Below are 23,231 nucleotides of genomic sequence, written 5' to 3' on the forward strand. Positions count from 1 at the left end.
AGGCTGAAGATAGGGCCCCAATCCCTTCTAGCTTGTAGGATTTCTGCTGAAACATACGAGGGGCCAACAAACATATGACACATCACTGATCATCAGAGAAATGCAAATCAAAACCACAATGAGATGCAATTTCACACCAGTAACAATGGCTATTACTAAAAGGACAAAAATAATAATAATACTTAACATACTGGCAAGGCTGCTAAGAAAAAGGAATGCTGCGGGGCACAGTGGCTCATGCCTATAATCCCAACACTTTGGGAGGCTGAAGTGGGTGGATCACCTGAGGTCAGTAGTTTGAGACCAGCCTGATCAACATGGTAAAACCCCATTTCTACTCTTGCATATGTATATCAGGATACACATATAAGATTATTCATAGAATTATTATTTGTAAAGGCAAAAAATTAGAATAAAGTTTATCAAAAAAGGCAAGAAATATAACATTCATTAAATAGAAAACAGTGCAAACAAACCTATTACAATTATATGGCACAACATGGATGAATGCTTCTAACATACTATTGAGCAAAAGAAGCAAGACATAAAAGAATATCAAAAGTTTAGTTCTCTTTGGACACAAACAAATGAAAAAACATTCCATACTCATGGATAGGAAGAATGAATATCGTGAAAATAGCCATACTTCCCAAAGTAATTTATAGATTCAATGCTATCCCCATCAAGCTACCATTGACTTTTTTCACAGAATTAGAAAAAACTACTTTAAATTTCATATGGAACCAAAGAAGAGCCCGTATAGTCAAGACAATCCTAAGCAAAAAGAACAAAGCTGGAGGCATCATGCTACCTGACTTCAAACTATACTACAAGGCTACATAACCAGAACAGCATGTTACTGGTACCAAAACAGGTATATAGACCAATGGAACAGAACAGAGGCCTCAGAAATAACACCACACATCTACAACCATCTGATCTTTGACAAACCCGAAAAAAACAAACAATGGGGAAAGGATTCCCTATTTAATAAATGGTGTTGGGAAAACTGGCTAGCCATATGTAGAAAAATGAAACTGGACCCCTTCCTTACATCTCATACAAAAATTAACTCAAGATGGATTAAAGACTTAAACATAAGACCTAAAACCATAAAAACCCTAGAAGAAAACCTAGGCAATACCATTCAGGACATAGACATGGGCAAAGACTTCATGACTAAAACACCAAAAGCAATGGAAACAAAAGCCAAAATTGACAAATGGGATCTAATTAAACTAAAGAGCTTCTGCCCAGCAAAAGAAACTATCATCAGAGTGAACAGGCAACCTACAGAATTGCAGAAAATTTTTGCAATCTATCCATCTGACAAAGGGCTAATATCCAGAATCTACAAGGAACAATTTTACAAATTTACAAGAAAAAAAAAAACCCCATCAAAAAGTGGGCAAAGGACATAAACAGACACTTCTCAAAAAAAGACATTTATGCAGCCAACAAACATACGAAGAAAAGCTCATCATCACTGGTCATTAGAGAAATGCAAATCAAAACCACAAAGAGATACCATCTCACACCAGTTAGAATGGCGATCATTAAAAAGTGAGGAAACAACAGATGCTGGGAGGATGTGGAGAAATAGGGACACTTTTACACTGTTGGTGGGAGTGTAAATTAGTTCAACCATTATGGAAGACAGTGTGGAGATTCCTCAAGGATCTAGAACCAGAAATACCATTTGACCCAGCATTCCCACTACTGGGTATATACCCAAAGGAGTATAAATCATTCTACTATAAAGACACATGAACACATATGTTTATTGCAGCACTGTTCACAATAGCAAAGACTTAGAACCAACCCAAATGCCCATCAATGATAGACTGGATAAAGAAAATGTGGCACATCTACACCACGGGATACTATGCAGCCATAAAAATGGATAAGTTCATGTCCTCTGCAGGGACATAGATGAAGCCAGAAACCATCATTCTCAGCAAACTATCACAAGAACAGAAAAACAAACACTGCATGTTCTTACTCGTAAGTGGGAGTTGAACAATTAGAACACATGGACACAGGGAGAGGAACATCACACACTGGGGACTGTCAGAGGGTAGGGGACTAGGGGAGGATAGCATTAGGAGAAATACCTCATGTAGATGACAGGTTGATGGGTGCAGCAAACCACCATGGCAAGTGTATGCCTATGTAACAAACCTGCATGTTCTGCACATGTATCTCAGAACTTAAAGTATAATAAAATAAAAAGTAAAATAAAATAAAAAATAAAAATAAATAAAAAGTTTAGTTCTCCTCATATAAAGTTCAAAATCTGGTAAAATAAAAATATTTCAATTTTCAAAGATGCAGGTATTAATGCTAAAATCAATATTAAAACTAATAGGTGAAAATTATCGTCAGAAAAATCAGAATAGTGGTTACTTCTAGGAAAGATGGAAGAGAATATGATTACAAATGGTCAGACAGCAGGCTTCCTAGGATATTGGCAATTATCTAATGCTTGCCTGGGTGGCATTTACAATGGCATTCCTTTGTACAATTATTTATCAAATTATGTGACATTATGCATATCTGAATGCTATGTTTCATAAGAAATCTATACCTGTTCTCTCATTTATTATGTCAGTAACTGTGGCTTTCTTTATCCTAGAGTTATTTAAATTATATATTTGAGTAGCAGACTCACACGCACACACAAAAAAGGCCTAATTCCAAGCGCAGTGGCTCACACCTGTAATCCCAGCACTCTGGGAGGCCAAGGCGGGCGGATCACAAGGTCAGGAGTTCAAGACCAGCCTGGCCAACATGGTGAAACCCTGTCTCTACAAAAAATACAAAAATTAGCCTGGCATGGTGGCACACATCTGTAGTCCCAGCTACTCAGGAGGCTGAGGCAGGAGAATCGCTTGAATCCAGGAGACGGAGGTTGTGGTGAGCCGAGATTGCACCACTGCATTCCAGCCTTGGTGACAGAGCAAGACTCCATCTCGGGGAAAAAAAAAAAAAGCTAAAAAAAAAGTCCTACTTGGCATTACAAGTAATAAAGAAGCAACATCTCTTTTTAGGCAATAGATGGAAACATTCAATATGGGTGAAAAGAAAGGTCAAAGGAAATTTTCTATTTTATTTCTATTTTATTTCACAAAAAGAGTAATTTTTTACTCTGGTTTCTCTTCAGATTGTATAAATCTTTCACCTTTTACCAAAGGAGCAATTTCTACCATCTGTTCTCTGAAAATTGACCTCTTCTTGTTGTGTTGTCTCTTCTTTCATTTTCAGTGAGAACACTTTTCCAAATGTGATAATGTCAAAAAGCCTTTTTTCGGATTACTAAAAATAGAAAGAAAGACCCATTGCTTGATGATGCTCACTGTCACACAATTCTGTGATGTGGATATCAGAGAAATGTGTTAGCAATTACAAAGGCAAGCAAGTCCAAGTATGTTTGTGACTGATAGGCTAAAGTTAAAATAAAGGATCACTGTCACTGAACATATGTTTTCCCATAACATATGAGAAATATGCCCAAAATAAATTGAAAATTTTTAAGAACATCTTAAAATATTTAATATGTGGGTCAGGTGTGGTGGCTCATGACTGTAATCCTAGCACTTTGGGAGGCAGAGGCAGTGGATCACCTTAGGTCAGGAGTTTGAGACCAGCCTGGCCAACATGGCAAAATCCTGTCTCTACTAAAAATACAAAAATTAGCCAGACGTGATAGCATGTGCCTGTAATCCCAGCTATTTGGGAGGCTGAGGAACAAGAATTGCTTGAACCCAGGAGACAGAGGTTGCAGTAAGCCGAGACTGCGCCATTGTACTCCAGCCTGGGCGACAGAGCGAGACTCTGTCCCAAAAAAAAAAAAATTTTTATATGTGTATCTGTAGCCACCAAAACAAACCACTATAATTCTTTAACTCCAATAAAAGTAGATATTAATAGTAATATTAAATAAATAATGTTAATTAGTAAATTAGGTTAAATAATTGCATTAATTCAATTAGTAATTTTACATATTTTACTCATGTTAACATCTAAGGTATCTTCTGAACAATTATGAATTTAAAACGGAAGTTGTATTTTATTAAATAGCTCCATTTCTAAAGGCTAGTTAAATATTTTAAGACTCCCTAAAACTTCAACAAAATTAAATACTTTAATAAATCCTTCATGATTGATACGGTTTGGCTGTGTCCTCACCCAAATATCATCTTGAACTGTAGCTACCATCATTCCCATGTGTTGTGGGAAGGACCCAGTGAGAGGTAATTGAATCATGGGGAAGGATTTTCCTCATGCTGTTCTCATGATAGTGAATGTCTCATGAGATCTGATAGTTTTATAAAGGGCAGTTTCCCTGCACATGCTCTCTTGCCTGCCACCATGTAAGATGTGCTTTTGCTCCTCTTTCGCCTTCTGCCATGATTGTGAGGCCTCCCAGCCATACAGAACTGTGAGTCCATTAAACCTCCTTTTCGTTATAAATTACCCAGTCTTGGGTATGTCTTTATTAGCAGCATGAGAACGGACTTATACAATGACACAGATGAACTCTATAATCTGTAAAAAATTGGTATCAATTAATTATCTCCAGACTTACTGGATCCTTTAATATAAGTATTTCAAACTCCTAAATTTTTATTTTATACCATTAAGAACTGACTAATGAGGTCAGGCGCAGTGGCTCACGACTGTAATCCTAGCACTTTGGAAGGCCAAGGTGGGCAGATTGCCTGAGCTCAGGAGTTCGAAACCAGCCTGGGCAACACAGTGAAACCCCGTCTCTACTAAAAATACAAAAAAATTAGCTGGGCGTGGCGGTGAGCACCTGTAGTCCCAGCTACCCAGGAAGCTGAGGCAGAAGAATTGCTTGAACCTAGGAGGCAGAGTTTGCAGTGAGCCGAGATCGTGCCACTGCACTCCACACTCCAGCCTGGGCGACTGAGCAAGCCTCCGTCTCAAAAAACAAAACAACAAAAAAAGAACAAACGTAGATTACTATCAGTATTTACAGCAAAACCTCTGAAAGAGATCTAATATTTAAATAGAAAAATAAAATTTTTAAATAGACAAAAAAGGTAATTTTTTGTTATGTTGGAAGGTGAAAGGCTTTTGTAAGCATAATACAAAAACCAGAAGCCCAGAGAAAAGGCTGACAGATGCAACTATTTAAAAGAAAACTTCTCATGCAAATCAAAACTACCATGAGATATCATTTCAGTCCAGTTAAAATGCCTTTTATCCAAAAGATAGGTAATAACAAATGCTGGCAATGATGTGGAAAAAAGAGAACCCTTGTACACTGGGTTGGTAGGAATGTAAATTAATACAACCACAGTGGAAAACAGTTTGGAGGTCCCTCAAAAGAAAATAAAAATAGAACTACCAATCCACCAATCCCACTCCAAGGTATATACTCCAAAAAAAGAAAATCAGTATATTGAAGAGATATTTGCACTCCCATGTTTATTGCAGCACTAATGACAATAGTGAAGACTTAGAAGCAAGCTAAGTATCCATCAGCAGATGAATGGATAAGGAAAATGTGGCACACATACACAATGGAGTACTACCCAGCCATGAAAAAGAATGAGATCCTGTCATTTGCAACAACATGGATGGAACTGGAGGTCACTATGTTCAGTGAAATAAGCCAAGCACAGAAAGACAAACTTCATATGTTCTCACTTATTTGTGGGAGCTAAAAATTAAAAACAATTGAACTCATGGAGATAGTAGAATGATGGTTATTAGGGGCTGGAAAGGGTAGTGGGAAGGTGGGGGGGGAGTTGGGATGGTTAACAGGTATAAAAAGTAGAAAGAATGAAGAAGACCTATAATTTGCTGGAACAATAAGGTGACTATAGTCAAAAAATAATTTAATTGTACATTTTAAAATAACTAAATGAGTATAGATTGTTTGTAACACAAAGGATAAATGCTTAAGATGATGGATACCCCATTTACCCTGATGTGATTATTATGCATTGCAGGCCTGTATCAAAATATCTCATGTAACCCACAAATATATACACCTACTATGTATGCACAAAAATTCAAAATTAATTTTAAAAAGTTAAAAATAGAAGAAACCTTCTCTACACTAAAAAGTAGCACAAATCAAAAGACATTTACAGAGAAAAATATTTGCAAGACATAAAAAAAGTGATACTAAACATGCAAATTGCTCCAGTATTGATAACAAAATGGAAAAAGAGACATTCTCTATACCATTAATATTAACTTAAATAGACATAACCCTTTTTAAGTTTTACTGAAATATAATTTATATATCATAAAATTCACACATTTAAACAATACAAATCAAAAGTTTTTAATATATCAGAGAGTTATACAACCGTTAGCACAATCTAATTTTAGAACATTTTAATCACCCTAAAAAGAAACTCTATATCCACTAGCCAACACTCCATACACTCCCATGCCTGCAGCCCTATGCAGACATAACCTTATTTTAAGGATGACTTGTCAACATCAATCTAAAATGCAAATGTGCCACCCCGTGACTGAGCCATTCCATTTCACATAATTTATTCTGCAAGAAAAGACACATAATACACAAAGATATGCATAGGGGTATTCTTGAAATACCATTTGTTATAGAAAAATACTCTAAACAGCCTATATGCATCAATAACAAATTATATTAATAAAACATACCAGTAAAGTAAAATTTATGTAATTATGAATAAGAATAGGGTGATATTTCTGATGCAGAAAAAATCATCGGAATATATATGTCAGTCAAAAAGCAATGAAATGGGCTAAGCATGGTGGCTCATGCCTGTAATCCCAGCACTTTGGGAGGCCGAGGCAGGCGGATCACAAGGTCAGGAGTTTGAGACCAGCCTGACCAACATGGTAAAACCCCATCTCTACTAAAAATACAAAAAATAGCCGGGCATGGTGGCACACACCTGTAATCCCAGCTACTCAGGAGGCTGAGGTAGCAGAATTGCTTTAATCTGGGAGACGGAGGTTGCAGTGAGCTGAAATTACGCCACTGTACTCCAGCCCGGGTAACAGAGCAAGACTCCATCTCAAAAAAAAAAAAAAAAAAAGCAATGAAATGGTCTATATACAGTATATGATCTAATTTTACTTAAAAAGAAATAATCCTAGAGAATTTTAAAGGAATACCCATTAAATTTTCAGCAATAATTATCTCTGAAGAATGAGTTGAGAAAGTGATGATTAAATACTTGAGAGCTAATATTTAATTTTAAATAAAGTTAACTCACTTAAAAGAATGCTATTTATTGTTTCAAAAATATTACCCAGCAACAATAAAGGCATTTTTAGATGAGAACATGCACAAGAGTTGTTTTATAAGGACATGTAAGGCTCCAACAAACTTTGAAACAGAACAGCATTTATCCTCATGCCAACAATTAAATGTTGAATAAAAGGGATTTAAGCACGTAGACATAAGATCTTCTTTTCTTTTTTTTTTTTTGAGACGGAGTCTCGCGCTGTCACCCGGACTGGAATGCAATGGCGTGATCTCAGCTCACTGCAAGCTCCGCCTCCCGGGGTCACGCCATTCTCCTGCCTCAGCCTCCCGAGTAGCTGGGACTACAGGCGCCCGCCACCACGCCCAAGTAATTTTTTGTATTTTTTTAGTAGAGACAGGGTTTCACCGTGTTAGCCAGGATGGTCTCGATTTCCTAACCTCGTGATCTGCCCACCTCAGCCTCCTAAAGTGCTGGGATTACAGGCGTGAGCCACCGTGCCTCGCCATACCAATTTTCTAAAGAAAAACATATGTTTATAGAACACACAGAGAAAAGAAAAAAAAACATAGAATATATTACCAGTATTTTTTATTTCTAGGTATTGATTCTATAGGTGATTTTATTTCCCTCCTTACATATGTCTCTATTTCCCAAAATGTCTTTAATAAAAATCTACATAATTTATTTTATAATCAGACATGCTAATTTAAAAGATAGATGAAACTAAGATAGTTTTCACACAGGGGCAAATCAGCAGATACTTTTAAATATTGTGCAATGGAGAAAATATGATTTAAAAAACATCAAAATAAGTCAGAAATGACTGTAATTGCACAAAGGATTATTTTAGAAAAATGTACATTGAATATATTTTAATATATGGAATAAGTTTATGATTACATGCAAACTTCTCAGTGATGCCTCAAATATTTTTATAGTATGCCCAAAAGAAAAACAAAAACATAAGGATTTAGGAAAAAATAAAGTCAAACACATTTAAAAATGAAATTCTGATGCAATGCATGATAGCTTTAAATGTTTTTTCTTTGAAAACATGTGGGTGGCATTGGTATGTTGACTCCTGCCCCGAGTTGTCATCAACAAAATTTTTAAGTGATGACTTCCTTTCAATTCGTTTAATTATTTTATGGTAAGCAACCTCAATAGTAAGAATTAATACAAAATAAAATTAAAAGGAAAAATAGTTGGGAACGACTCAAAATTACTTTTATAATTAATGAATGACAATTTTTAGAAAAACAAATTCAAAACAAGAGCTCAAAGGACAAATATGCTTTTTAAAATGTCATTTGTTTTTATTTCAAAGTTTTTGTAACACCAGGATTACACAAGAAAGAAAACCCTGAGTCTGATGTCAGCAAGATGGCAGACTAGGACTTTCAAGCCCTCATCCTTCCACAGAAAAATCAATTTGAACATAAACATGCAAAAAATACCTTCATAAGAGCTAAGTAAACAAGGTGAAATATTATAGCACAAAATAGGAAAAGACATAACGCAGAATGCAGAAAGGACAGTTTTACTCAGAAGTCCAAGGCTGCAGGTTTTAAAATACTCACATCACCCCTCCCCCAACTCCAGACAGTAAAGCGTGGAGAGACCTTCCACTTGTGAGGAGGGAAGAAAGGTGAGCACTAGACTTTACCTCGACCCCAATACCAGGTCAGTCCCAGTAAAACGTAGGACCAGGCAGGACTCCTCAGCCCTAGACTCCCAGCCAGTACCCCAGGACTGACCCTGCAAATCCACCCTGGTACAAGGAAAATCTCACAGCCCCAGGCTCCAGACTGGCCCAGTAGATTTAGTCCCTGGGTCCACCCCACCCCATGCTGATCCCAGCAGCTACAGCATCCAAACTAACCCTAGTGCTGGACTGACCCCAGCAGCCTAAGCTTCAGCTCCACCCCAGAGCCAGACCAGCCCCTACAGACTAAGGTTCCTGGCTAGCCTCTGTAGCCCCAGGCTCCAGGTCAGCTCCCAAGACCCAAGACTCCAGGCCAGTACCCATAGACTGAGCCTGTAGGCCTAATTTGGCACAAAGCAAGATCCCACAGCCCCAGGTTCCAAAGCCAGCCCAGCAGACTCAGTCTCTGGACTCACCACATTGCCAGGAGGGCCCAGTGACCTTGGGCTCCAGACTATTCACAGCACAAGGCTGGCCCCAACAACTTCAGGTTTCAGGCCTACCCAGGAACCAGGCCAGCCTCCAGAATCCCTAGTCATCAGGCCAGCACTCACAGACTCAGCCTCTATGCTGGCCCATGTGAATATAGGCTCCAGACATACCCAATGTCAGGCCAGCCCATCTGGCCCCAGGCTCCAAGCATAACACAGGATTCAGAGCCAGGTCAGCCAACACAACCCCATGCTTTAGACCCACCCAACCTCCCAGTCAACACCTCTGGCCCAGATCCCAGGTCGGCCACTGGAGCCCCAATCTCCATATTAACTCCTGTGGTCCCATACTCCAGGAGACTCAGGGTCCAGGCCTGACTAACAGACCCAGGGTCCAAGCTCATCCCAATAAACTGTGGTGTTAAGCCAGCCCTCAGAAAGTAAGATTCCAGGTCCATCCCTACAGAATCGTGACCCAGGCCCACCCCTGCACAAGCAGGCCCCTGGCCTGTCCCAGTGGACCAAAGAACCAGGCCCATCCCAGAACCTGTCTGGCCCCCTGCAGATTCAGGCTTAAACCCACCCTAGAACCAGGTCAGCCCTTGCGGACCTAGGCTTTAGGCTAGCCCTGGTGGATACAGATTTCAGGCTTACCATGCAGACCCAAACTTCAAGCTCACTCCCATGGACCAAAGCAACACATCTACCAAGTGGATCCAGGCTCCAAGCTTAAACATGAGTACCAAGATACGAGGCCCACCCACTTTCTGACCCTGCCTGAGGACTGTAGGAGAGAGCCCACCAACAGGCCAAACAGCCTACCCAGAATCTCTGGATAGGCTGAATGGTGCCTGGCTTTCTCAAATGAAGCCAGTCTACAAAGACTATAATAATTTCCTACTTCTTCAAATGTGCAGACACCAACATAAAGCAACAAGCAACATAAAAAACCAAGGAGACATAACTCCAGCAAAAGAAAATAATCTCCCAATAGCTGACCCCAAAGAAATGAAAATATATAAACTGCCTGACAAATAATTCACACTAATTGTTTTAAGGAAGCTTAGTGAGCTTCAAGAAAATACAGAGAAATAATTTATTGAAATCAGAAAAACAGTAAGTGTTCAAAATGAGAAATTTACAGAGAAATTTTTTTAAAAATCAAATTCTGGAGCTGAAAAATATAACAAATGAAAAGAAAAATATAACAGCATTCACAACCAAATTGATCAAGCAAAACACAAAATTCAGTAAACTCAAATATACAGGTTATTAGAAAATATGCAGTCAGAGAAGAAAAAGGAAAAAGACTGGAAAGGAATGAAGAAAGTTTACAGGACGTATGGGACAGGATCCAAAGAACAAATATTCAAGTTATAGGAGCTAAAGAAGAAAAAGAGAGACAAAGGTGTAGAAAGTTTATTTAAAGAAATAATAGCTAAAAACTTTCCAAATTGAGGGAAAGATATATATATCCTGGTACAAAAAGGTCAAAAGTCTCCAATCAGATTTAATTCAAGCAAGACTATACCAAGGCATGTTATAATCAAACTGTCAAATATAAAGAAGAAATGGAGGATTCTGAAAATATCAAGAGAAAAGCAAATTATATACAAGAGACTTCCAATAAGACTAGCAGTGGATTTCATGGAGGAAATCTTACAGGCCAGAAAAGAGTAGGATGATATATTCCAAGTGCTGAAAGACAATAACTGCCAACCAAGAATATTGTAATTGGCAAAGCAGTCTTTCAGAAATAAAGAAAAGTTAAAAATGTACCAAGACACAAAAAAGTCTTAGGGAGTTCATGACCACTAGACTTGTCTTACAAAAATGCTCAAGTGAAATCTTGATGCTCAAAGAAGAAGACACTAATGAATAATAAAAAATATATATATAAGGATAAAACACCAGTAAAAGTAAGTAAACAGTCAAATACAGAATAGTCTAATAATATAATATTGTGGAAATGACTTATATCTTTAGTATGAAGATATTATATTATTTAAATATAATAGTCACAATAATTTATTTCTATACAATATAAAAAGATGTAAATTGTGACATCAAAAAATGAAACAGAGTAAAATGTAGTTTTTATATGTGATAAATCAAAGTTATTATCAGTTTAAAATAGCCCATCATGAAAATAAGATGTTTTATGTAAGCCTCGTAGTAATCACAAAGCAAAAACCTACAATAGTTGCACGAAACATAAAAAGAAAGGATTCAAAGCATACCACTACAGAAATTCACCAAATCACAAAGAAAGATAACAAGAGGGAAAGGAACAAATGTTCTATAAAACCAGAAAACAAATTACAAAACAGAAGTAGCAAGTCTTTACTTATGAATACTTACGTTGAATATAAATGGATTAAATTATCCAATCAAAAGACAGAATAACTGAATGGATTTTTTAAAAAATTCAACTATATGCTTCCTATAAGAAATTCGTTTCATGTTTAAGAAACTACATAGACTGAAAGTGAAGGAAGAGGAAAAGATACCTCATGCAAACAGAAATGGAAAGAGAGCGAGGGTAGAAATACTAACATCAGATAACACTGACTTAAAACCAAAATTATAAAATGAGATACAGGTCATTATACAGTGACAAAGGGCTCAAGTCATCAAAAGGATATACCAATTATAAATATATATGCACCCAAAGTAACAGCACCTAAATATATAAAGCAAATATTCATAGATATAAAAGGAGAGAAGGAGTGTAATACAATACTAGTAGGGGACTTTAAGACCACAATTTCAGCAATGGACGGGTTACCCAGAAAGAAAATTAATAAGGAAACATCAGATTTGGTCTATTCTTCAGTGCAAATAAACCTAAAAGAGATATACAAAATGTACCATTCAATGGCCACAGAATACACATTCTTCTCAACCAAATGTGAAATATTCTTCAGCATAGATCATATGTTAGTTCACAAAACAAGTCTTCACAAATTTAAGAAGACTGAAATCATATCAAGTATCTTTTCTGACCACATGTTTAATACTAGAAATCAGTAATGAGGAATTTCAGAAAATCGACAAATACATGGAAATTAAACAACATGCTCTTGAACAGCTAATATGTCAAAGAAGAAATTAAAAGAGAAATTTAAAAATATCTAGAGACAAATGAAAATAAAAACACAACATACAAAAACTTATGGGATACAGCAAAAGCAGTTGTAAGAAAGAAGTGAATAGCAATAAATGCCTACATCAAAACAGGAGATCTCAAATAAACAAGTTAATGTTATACCTAAATAACTTCTAAAAGAACAATCTAAGTCCAAAGTTCATGGAAGGAAGGAAATCATAAAGATCAGAGCAGAAATAAATGAAATATAGACTAGAAAAACAATAGAAAATGTCAGTAAAATTAAGAGTTATTTGAAAAGATAAACAAAATTGACAAAACTTTAGCTAGACTAAGAAAAAAATAAGAGAAAACAAATAAGTAAAATAAGAAATGAAAGAGAAGATGTTAGAACTGATGCCACAGATATACAAAGGATCATGAAAGACTACTATGAGTATTAGATAGCCTAGAAGAAAGGAATAAATTCCTGGACACACAGAACGTATGATGACTGAATCATGAAGAAATAAAAAAGCTGAAGAAATCAATAATGAGTAAGGTGACTGAAGCATTAATTTATGTATTTACTATTTTTTTTTTTTTTGAGATGGGAGTCTTGTTCTATCACCCAGGCTGGAGTGCAGTGGTGCGATCTTCTCACTGCAACCCCCACCTCCCAGGTTCAAGTGATTCTCCTGCCTCAGCTTCCCAAGTAACTGGGATTACAGGTGCACACCAACACACCCAACTAATTTTTGTATTTTTCATAGAGATGGGGTTTCACCATGTTGGCGAGGCTAATCTCAAACCCCTGACCTCGGGTTATCTGCCCGCCTCAGCCTCCTAAAGTGCTGGGATTACAGGCGTGAGCCACTGAGTCTGGCCTTGAAGCATTAATTTAAACACACACACACACACACACACACACACACACACACACACACAACATATGCCCAGGACCTGATGGCTTCACTGTTGAATTCTACCAAACATTTAAAGACCTAATACCAATCCTCCTCGAACTCTTCCAAAAAAGACAGAACGCTTCCAAACTCATATTATGAGGCCATCTTTACTCTGACACCAAAACTACACAAGAACACAACAAGAAAGGAAAATTATAGGCCAATATTAAGGACGAAGATAGATGCAAAAGTCCTCAACAAAATATTAGCAAACTGAATTCAACAGCACATTCAGAAGAGCATTCACCATGATCAAGTGGAATTCATCCCAAGAATATAAAGATACTTTAACATATGCAAATCTATACATGTTGTACACCAATTAACAGAATGAAGGATAAAAACCATATAATCATCTCAATAGATGTGGAAAATCATTTACAAAATTCAACATATTTTCATAATAAAAACAACAAATTAGGTATAGAAGAAATGTACCTCAATACAATAAAGGCCATGCATGAAAAACCCATTGATAACAATATATTCAACAGTGAAAAACTGAAAGCTTTTCCTCTAAGATCAGAAATGAGACAAAGATGTCCACTCTCACTACTTCTTTTCAACATAGTACTGGTGGTCCTAGCCAGAGTATTACACAAGGGAAATAAATAAAAGGTTGGCCAGGCACAGTGGCTCATGCCTGTAATCAATCCCAGCATTTTGTGGGGTTGAGGCAGGCAGATTACTTGAGGTCAGGAGTTCAAGACAAGCCTGGACAACATGGTGAAACCTTGTCTCTACCAAAAAAAAAAAGTTATATATCTATATATGGCACACAGTGGCAAATGCCTGTAATGCCAGCTACTGGGGAGGCTCAGGCATAAGAATTGCTTGAACCCGTGAGACGTAGGCTGCAGTGAGCTGAGATTGCACCACTGTACTCCAGCCTAAGCGACAGAGCATGACTGTCTCCTAAATAAATAAATAAATTGTATCCAAATTGGAAAGGAACAAGCGAAATGGTCTCTATTTACAGACGACAAGATCTTATATGTAAAAAAAATTTTTTTAAAGACTCCACCAAAATGCTGGAACTAATAAATGAATTCACTAAAGTTACAGAATACAAAATCAACATACAAAAATCAGTAGCCATTTTATACACTGACAATGAACCATACAAAATCAAGAAAACAATCCCTTTCTTACTAGGTACCAAAAAAAAAAACCACTTAGAAATAAATTTGATCAAGGAGATTAAAGACCAGTATAATGAAAACTGTAAAACACTGATAAAAGAAATTAAAGAAGATGCAAATAAATGGAAAGATATCTCATGTTCATGAACTGGAAGAACTAATAATGGTTAAAATGTCCATGCTATCCAAAGCAATCTATATATTTAATGCAATCCCTATCAAAATTCCAGTGGCATTTTTCACAGATATAAAGAAAACCCTAAAATTTATATGAAACCAAAAAGACCCTGAATACCCAAGGCAATTTTGAGCAAAATGAACATAAGTGAAGGCATCACACTACCTGACTTCAAAATACACTATAAAGCTATAGTAATCAAAAGAGCATAGTAACTGGCATAAACCAGACACACAGACCTAATGAAACAGAATAGAGAACCCAGAAATAAACACATACATTTAGTGTCAACTGATTTTTATTATTATTATTTTTTTTTATTTTTATTTTTTGAGATGGAGTCTTGCTCTGTCACCCAAGCAGGAGTTCAGTGACACAATCTTGGCTCACTGCAACCTCTGCCTCCCAGGTTAAAGTGATTCTCCTGCCTCAGCCTCCTGAGTAGCTGGGATTACAGGCATGCCCTACCACACCTGGCTAATTTTCGTATTTTTAGTAGGGACGAGGTTTCACCATGTTGGCCAGGCTGGTCTCAAACTCCTAACCTCAAGTGATCCGCCCACTTCAGCCTCCCAAAGTGCTCGATTACAGGCGTGAGCCACCATGCTTGGCTGGGTCAACTGATTTTTGACAAAGATGCCAAGAACACACAATGGGGAAAGACAGTTTCTTCAATAAATGATGCTCGGAAAACTGGATATCCAACATGCAGAAGAATGAAATTAGACCCTTCTCTCACACCATATACAAAAATCAATTTAAAACAGAGACTTAAATGTAAGGCCTGACATTTTAAAACTACTATAAGAGAAATAGGGGAAAAGCTCCATGACATTGCTCTGGGCAATGATGTTTTGGATATGAACCAAAAAGCATAGTCAACAAAAGAAAAAATAGACAAATGAGATTATATCAAACTAAAAAGCCTCTGCATAGCAAAGGAAACAATCAACAGAGTAAAAAGACAGCCTACACAATGAGAAAAATATTTGCAACCCATATATCTAATAAGGCGTTAACACTCAAAATATATACGGAACTCAAACAACTCAATGGTAAGAACACTAATAACCTGATTTTAAAATGGGCAAAGGATCTGAATAGACATTTCTCAAAAGAAGACATGCAAATATCCACCAGATATATGAAAAACTGCTCAACATTCCTAATCATCAGAGAAATGCTGATTAAAACAATATTGAGATATCACGTCACACCTATTAGAACGGCTATCAACAAAAAGAAAAAAGATCAGTATGTGGAGAAAAGAGAACCCTTGCCCAGTGTTGGCAGTAATGTAAATTAGTGCAGCCATTATAGAAAAACAGTATGAAGGTTCCTTGAAAAATTAAAAATAGAACTACTGTATGATCCAGCAATCTCACTATTGGGTATAAATCCAAAGGAAATGAAATTGGTATATTGAAGAGCTATCTGCACCCCCATGTTCACTGCAGCAATAGCCAAGATACAGAATCAATATAAAGCATCCATCAACAAATAAATGAAGAAAATGTGATATATATATATACACACACACACACACACAATGAAATGTTATTCAGTTTTTAAAAAGAAGGAAATCTTGTCATTGAGTACAACATGGATGAACCTAGAGAACACGATGTTAAGTGAAATAAGCCAGGCACAGAAAGGCAAATACCACATGATCTCACTTATATGTGGATTCTAAAAAAGGTGAACTCACAAAAGTAGAGAAATGGTGGTTATGAGGCCAGGCGACAAGGAGTGGAGTTGGGAGATACTGGTCAAAGGATACAAAATTTAAGTTAGATGAGAGAAATAAGTTCTAGAGATCCATTGTACAGCATAGTGACTTTAGTTAATAACAATGGACTGTATTTCAAAAATCACTATGAGAGTACATTTTAACTCTTCTCATTACAAAAAAAATGATAAGTCCATGAGGTGATTCATGTATCAAGCTCAATTTAGCCATTTGACAATGTATACATATTTAAAAACATCATGTTGTACACAATAAACATATACAATTTTGTCCAGGTGTGGTGGCTCATGCCTGTAATCCTAATGCTTTGAGAAGTCAAGGCAGGAGGAGAATCACTTGAGGCCAACAGCTCAAGACCAGCCTGGGAAAAACAGTAAGATCCCATCTCTACCAAAAAAAAAAATTTAATTAGCTGGACATGGTGGCACAGCTGTAGTCCTGGCTACTCAGGAGGCTGAGGTGGGAGGACTGCTTGATCCCAGTGAGCTCTGATCGCACCACTGCACTCCAGCCGGACAAAAGAGAGAGACTCTATCTCTGGAAAAACAAAAACAAAAAACAAAACAGAAAGACAAACCCTGCCTACCATGCATCATGTTTTATATTTGTTTCAAGTGCAACCTCTTCCTAGAATATACCATTATTTTAACTAAAACCTGAAAACCTAGATTACATAAAATATTAAAACTGTATTATCAATGGGTTTATCAGCAATATCTCATTCCTACCTCTTTCTCACGTACTCGAGAGAGAAAATGATCATCATGGAAACTGCTGGATTTTCTCAGGCTGAATTTTGGTGTCATCTGCTGAATGAACAGGAGTTATTTAACATGTTTTCAGATCTGGTTTATCCTTAACCCCAAAGAAAACTTCTAAATTGCCCGAGGCCCGTACCAAAATAGTACTAACATTGCAGGAAAAAATCACTTCCAAGTGATAAAATTCAAAAACTATTATGTTTCCTAATGTAGATCTGCATTATTTTCTATAAATAACTTAGTGATTATTTTATTTTAAAATACTTGCCCCTAGAAAAAGTACAATGGATTTCTCACATACCAGAGAAACTGGGATAGGCTTCTGTCTCAGGTATCGAGGATTTTCTATCTGAAAATTTAAAAATAAAACAAAATAAGGATTTATTAATTTTGGAGTTTTAATTATTATTTGATAAAATATAGAATTAAGTTGCCACATGAAACATTTTCTAGATTTCTTAATATTTAATTCATTTTTAGAATGGGTATTGTATGATACATTTTTAGTGGCTCCCTACAAATAAAATGTAAAACATAAACTCCCTTGCATGCCAAAATGAACCTTCATGATCTTCTCACTGCCTAACTGCCCACTCTCATCTTCCATTACCCTTCACCTCACATTTTAGGCTCCCAGGATCCACAATGACTTATATTACCAGAACATGGCAGATGTTCTCACGCCTGTCCACCTCTGAATTTCTCTGCCCAGCCCTCCAAACCCTGTAAGCACACACGTATTTGTTCTTAGAGTCTCAATTTAATCACTGCACTCCCAGATGTATTTGGTATATGAATCCTTAAACATACCTTTCTAATAGCAAAGAGAACACAAAATTCCTTTGGGACTCCCCCTAAATCTCCCTTTCAGATTCATTTATCTCCACCATACCCCACATTCCAAGGACACCAGACAATTTGTTTTAACTTAAAAGCACTATACTGTCTCCCATGTCTGAGTCTATGCAACCTGTAAGATCATTCCCCCAACTTCTACACATGGTTAACTTACTCAAGACTCGTAGTTTAAAAATCATCTCCCCCAGGAAACTTAGTTCCTACTACTCCAGTAGTACCCTTGATGTTAGTTCCCTTTTACAATCTGGCATCTCCCTGTTTCAAAACAGTGTGGACTCTGAAAGCAGAGACCATGACTGCCCTGTTCACCACTCTATCCCTGGCACCCAACTCAGTGCCCAATGAATATTTCTTCAGAAAGAAGGAAGAAACAAGAGGAAAGAAAGGAGTAACCTGTACCTGATTCCACCTTCTTATCAGCTCCTAAAGTATCCTGTGTCCACTCTCTCATAGCCCTTATGTAATACTTTGAGTGTTTATCAGTATGTCTCCACATCTCTCTTTGAACAGAAGGAGTACTGGGATAATGTCTTCTCAGTTTTGTATCTCTGGGACCTAGCACAATATCTAATGTATAGTAGCCTTCCAATAAAGTATTTATTGCATGAATATACTATATGATAAAGTAGACACATTGATAGTTATCTCTACTATTTCACTCACAAATAAAGTAATAATTAAAAATCTTTACCATGAAAGTCTAATTTCTTCATATCACAAACCCACAAATTACTACATGGATAATCTCACAAAGTACAAGAACACAAACTATCACTTCAACCTAGGGTAGTGGTTCTTACACTTGTTAAACTAAGATTAACCTAAAGCTGCCTCCTCACATATTTTTAATTCAGCTGAAAGGTTTCTCCATTCGTGGTGAACCATAACCTAACTGGATGTGTAAACAGACTACAGCTTACTCTTGTGCCACTCGCTGAGTTTTGGCCAATTAAAGGCAATCAATCGTTCAAACCAGATTCAAATAAGGCAAACACAGAGTTGTAACCAATCCTGCTGTTTCTGTACCTCGCTTCCATTTTGTGTATGTCACTATCCTTCTTCTGTCTATAAATCTTCAATCATCCAGTAGTGCTGCAGCCTCTCTGAACCTATTATGATTCCGGGGCTGCCTGATCCATGAATCATTCTTTGCCTACTAAACTCTGTTTGATTTAATTTCTTTAAGGTTTTTCTTTTAACATCCTGGAGTGTACTATGAGGATCAAGTGATAAACATTTCAAATATAAATTATTGGATTCTACTTCTCCAAAATCCCATTGTGTTTTCAAAAAGTCCCCCAAACGATTTATTACGGTTAATAATTCTTGAAAATGAACAATCCACACCCAATTTGACAATAAAGATAAGGGTGAATGAAGAATCAATTAGTCAAAAAATGTAGAAGTCATAACATTTATAATAGAATCCAATCAAGTAAAACTTAAAAGAGTATAGGTGGGTGCAGCGCACCAGCATGGCACATGTATACATATGTAACTTACCTGCACATTGGGCACATGTACCATAAAACCTAAAGTATAATAATAATAATAATAATAATAAAAGAAAAAAAATAAATAAATAAATAAAAAGAAAAAGAAAAAAAAAGAGTATAGCAATAGACAGGATATAAAGTGTAATTATTTTAGCATCCAGGTTAAAGGAAATACACAAAACAATTTTCTTCCGTGTGGACACCAGATCCTATAAAGTAATGGCAACTGTATGAATTTAAATGTCTCTCCCCATCCTCCAAAGACTCATACAGATTGATAAAGAGACCAAATAAAAATGCCCATCATCCGTGACTACATCATAAAAAGGAGAAAGGGAATACAAATCCCTGGATTAACATGTAGGTGGCCAGATAAAGACACCAAATCAGCAGAATTAGATCCTGCACCAAACCAGAGTGGTAGCATGGGGAAAAAAGGAAGTACCTCAGGGTCCTAGTAGTGGTGGAACTAAATATCATCAAAAACTGACCCGTCAAAGAAGAGTGGCCTACCTTAAGTGGGCCACACAAAAAAACTTAATGGCTCAGAGTGCCAGAGATGGGCACAGAAGAAGGGGCTTGGAAACTATGAAGAACCAGAAACGCAGTTCTAGGAAGGAATCACTTCTGAGGTAGAGAGAAGCACCTTTGAAGGAAGGTTGTTCATTATAAAGGGAGATAAAAGAGCAGCTGAAGATAAGGGCCCTGCAGAAACAAGACAGAATCAAAGAATCAAAAGAAGACAAGCCATGGCCAGGAGCTGTGGCTCTCACCTGTAATCCCAGCATTTTGGGAGGCCAAGGCAGGCAGATCACCTGAGGTCAGGAGTTCAAGACCAGCCTGGCCAACATGGTGAAACCCCGTCTCTACTAAAAATACAAAAATCGGCTGGGCATAGTGGCAGGTGACTATAATCCCAGCTATTCAGGAGGCTGAGGCAGGAGAACCTCTTGAACCCAAGAGGCGGAGGTTGCAGTGAGCTGAGATCATGCCACTGCACTCCAGCCTGGGTGACAAGAGCGAAACTCCGTCTCCAAAAAAAAAAAAAAGAAGAAGAAGAAGAAGACAAGCCAGGCTGACAACCACAAAAGGTACCATTTGTTAAAGAAATTAAACTTCAGTGTAGCAGAGGAGGAGGGCTGTCCAGAACTAAGAAATAAAGTAAGCCACCCACTACCACCTCCCACACAATCACTGGCTATTACTTGTTCAGAAAAATCTAATAGATAATCATGAACAGAAAATATCCACAAAAACTTACTATATAAAATAGAAGATCAAAATCAAAACCTGACAGCAGAAGGAACACTTTTTTAAAAAGCTAAAATACAGGAAAACAGTAATACAGGCTTCTTTTTGATTCCCATGTCTCCCTACTCTCATACATCAGGGTTTTTGTGCAACCCACTTAAAATAGGACGCTCTCCTACATGTCAATACTTCATAATATTTTTGTTCCACCACCACTAGGACAACAGGTATTCAAATATAACTTTTAAATAACTTCAGGCATAAAAATACTACAAATCAAAATAAAGACAAAAATACAAAGATGTTAAATAGGAGGTGACTAGATTCAGGAAAAAAAACATGGAAGAGTAACAAAAATCATCCAAGAAATGAAGACTAAATTAAGAGTTGTACAAGAGAGAGGCTGGACGTGGTGGCTCACACCTGTAATCCCAACACTTTGGGAGGCCGAGACGGGCGGATCACAAGGTCAGGAGATCGAGACATCCTGGCTAACACAGTGAAACCCCATCTCTACTAAAAATACAAAAAAATTAGATGGGCGTGCTGGTGGGAGCCTGTAGTCCCAGCTACTCGGGAGGCTGAGGCAGGAGACTGGCGTGAACCCTGGAGGCGGAGCTTACAGTGAGCCGAGATCGCGCCACTGCACTCCAGCCTGGAGTGCAGATTCCAGAGTGAGATTCCCGTCTCAAAAAACAGAAAAAAAAAAAAAAAAAAAAGAGTTGTGCAAGAGAGAAAAGATAACTAAAGTAACAGCAAGAGATAAAGATAGGACCTGAAGCCAAAAACCAGGAAATAAAACTGACATAAAAACGCATTTAAAAAGGATCCAAGAGAAATGGATAAAGAAAATGAGAAACAAGAATACAATAAATGTATAATTGGATTCCCTGAAGAAAATAAAATAAATGCAACTAAATATTTTAAATTATTAAGAAAATATTCTTAAATAAAATAATACCTGAATCATATTAAATATTCTCACTCTTTACCTTGGAAAACTGACCTAAGACCATCGACTGAAACAGAAACAGTTGGCCCTCCATATTCATGGGTTCTACATCTACATATTCAACCAACCAAACTGAAAATATTCAAAGTAATAATTAGAAAACAAGAAAATAGTACAGTATAACAACTATTTCCATATCATTTATATTGTATTTGGTACTATAGGTAATATAGAGATCATTTAATGATTCATAGGTTATGTACAAATACTGCACTACTTTATGTAAGGAACATCAGCATTTGCTGATTTTGGTATCTGTGGGAAGGAAGGAGGATGTTCTGGAACCAATCAACTCTTGATACTGAGAGATGACTGTACAATATATTGAATAAAATCCAATGTGATATACTGAATATCTTTCAGAGTATAATATAAAAGTCCAAATATTAAACTTTATGAATATTTTTAAAAAATTCTCTGGACCCTCAGTCAAAAAGATAAGACATTTATAACTTTATTTATTTATATATTTATGAAAAATGAAAAGTATGTATCACATTTCTCAACTGTAACATACATCATGTAAAACATTATATTTAAGGAACTCAGGTAAAGAAAATGCAAATCAAATATTTTACATACAATCTAGATTTCCTCCAAGAATCAAGACCATAAGAAACCATTTGAAACATGCAAGAATTCAGAAAACACTGTATCACAAGGTCCCTTCAGTAGACTCTACTAGAGCATGAACATTTTATCTTAGTTAAAAGATAATCAAGAGGGAAAAAAAAGATAATCAAGGAACCTTCAGTCAAGAGACTGATGTTTCCTGATTAAGTATTATAACATTTGCAATTTACTTTCAAATAGTTCCAATAAGGCAAAATCACAAAATTTAAAAGGCAGCAGCAATAAGTTATTGTTGTACTATTCTTTTTCTACTTGAATATTTTCATCATAAAAATTGTAAAAAAAAAAAAACTGGTTTCTTTAATAAGATAGCACAAACCAAATTGATAATTATCTTATATTTTAATTTTGGGAAACCAAATACTATTGATTAGTCCAGTTAAATGGCAGTTTCTGATTACTGTATAGTTTAAATACATGCTGGAAAAAAATGCTTTTTAAGTAATGTTAATTCTGAGAAAAAAAAACAATCATGCTGAGTTTTTGTGAAAAGACACTGCAAAAAACTTAGTGGTTATTTGGGACTAGCTAAATGAAATCACCATGGAATTTAAAATAATACAAGCTATTAGAAGCTATAAATGTATTTTAGAAAGAAGAGATGGTTATTTTTTAAGAAAAATGTGAAAATTATTTTGTGTAGATTAGAAAATATCAAGCTGAGAAAAGTTTCACCATCTCAACAGTTATTTTTCCATCTTATATACATAAAAG

General features: G+C 36.5%; 1 protein-coding gene across 40 annotated transcripts in view; it reads right to left on the reverse strand.

Annotated features, from left to right (window-relative positions):
• The window catches only part of CEP112 (centrosomal protein 112), a 598,860-nt gene that overhangs the window by 480,800 nt on the left and 94,829 nt on the right, over nt 1-23,231 (reverse strand). For 22 of the 40 annotated variants that reach the window (XM_054456162.2, XM_063656440.1, XM_063656450.1 and 19 more), the window contains 2 exons: nt 17,569-17,616; nt 17,235-17,312 (listed from right to left, as the gene is read on the reverse strand). In XM_054456162.2, the coding sequence (XP_054312137.1) occupies nt 17,235-17,312; nt 17,569-17,616 (126 nt within the window). Of the gene's footprint in view, nt 1-17,234; nt 17,316-17,568; nt 17,617-23,231 lie in introns of all 40 variants that reach the window. The other 18 variants (XM_063656458.1, XM_054456161.2, XM_054456151.2 and 15 more) reach the window with 1 other exon arrangement.

This window comes from Pongo pygmaeus, chromosome 19 (genome assembly GCF_028885625.2).
Source record: "Pongo pygmaeus isolate AG05252 chromosome 19, NHGRI_mPonPyg2-v2.0_pri, whole genome shotgun sequence".
Classification (NCBI taxonomy): domain Eukaryota; kingdom Metazoa; phylum Chordata; class Mammalia; order Primates; family Hominidae; genus Pongo; species Pongo pygmaeus.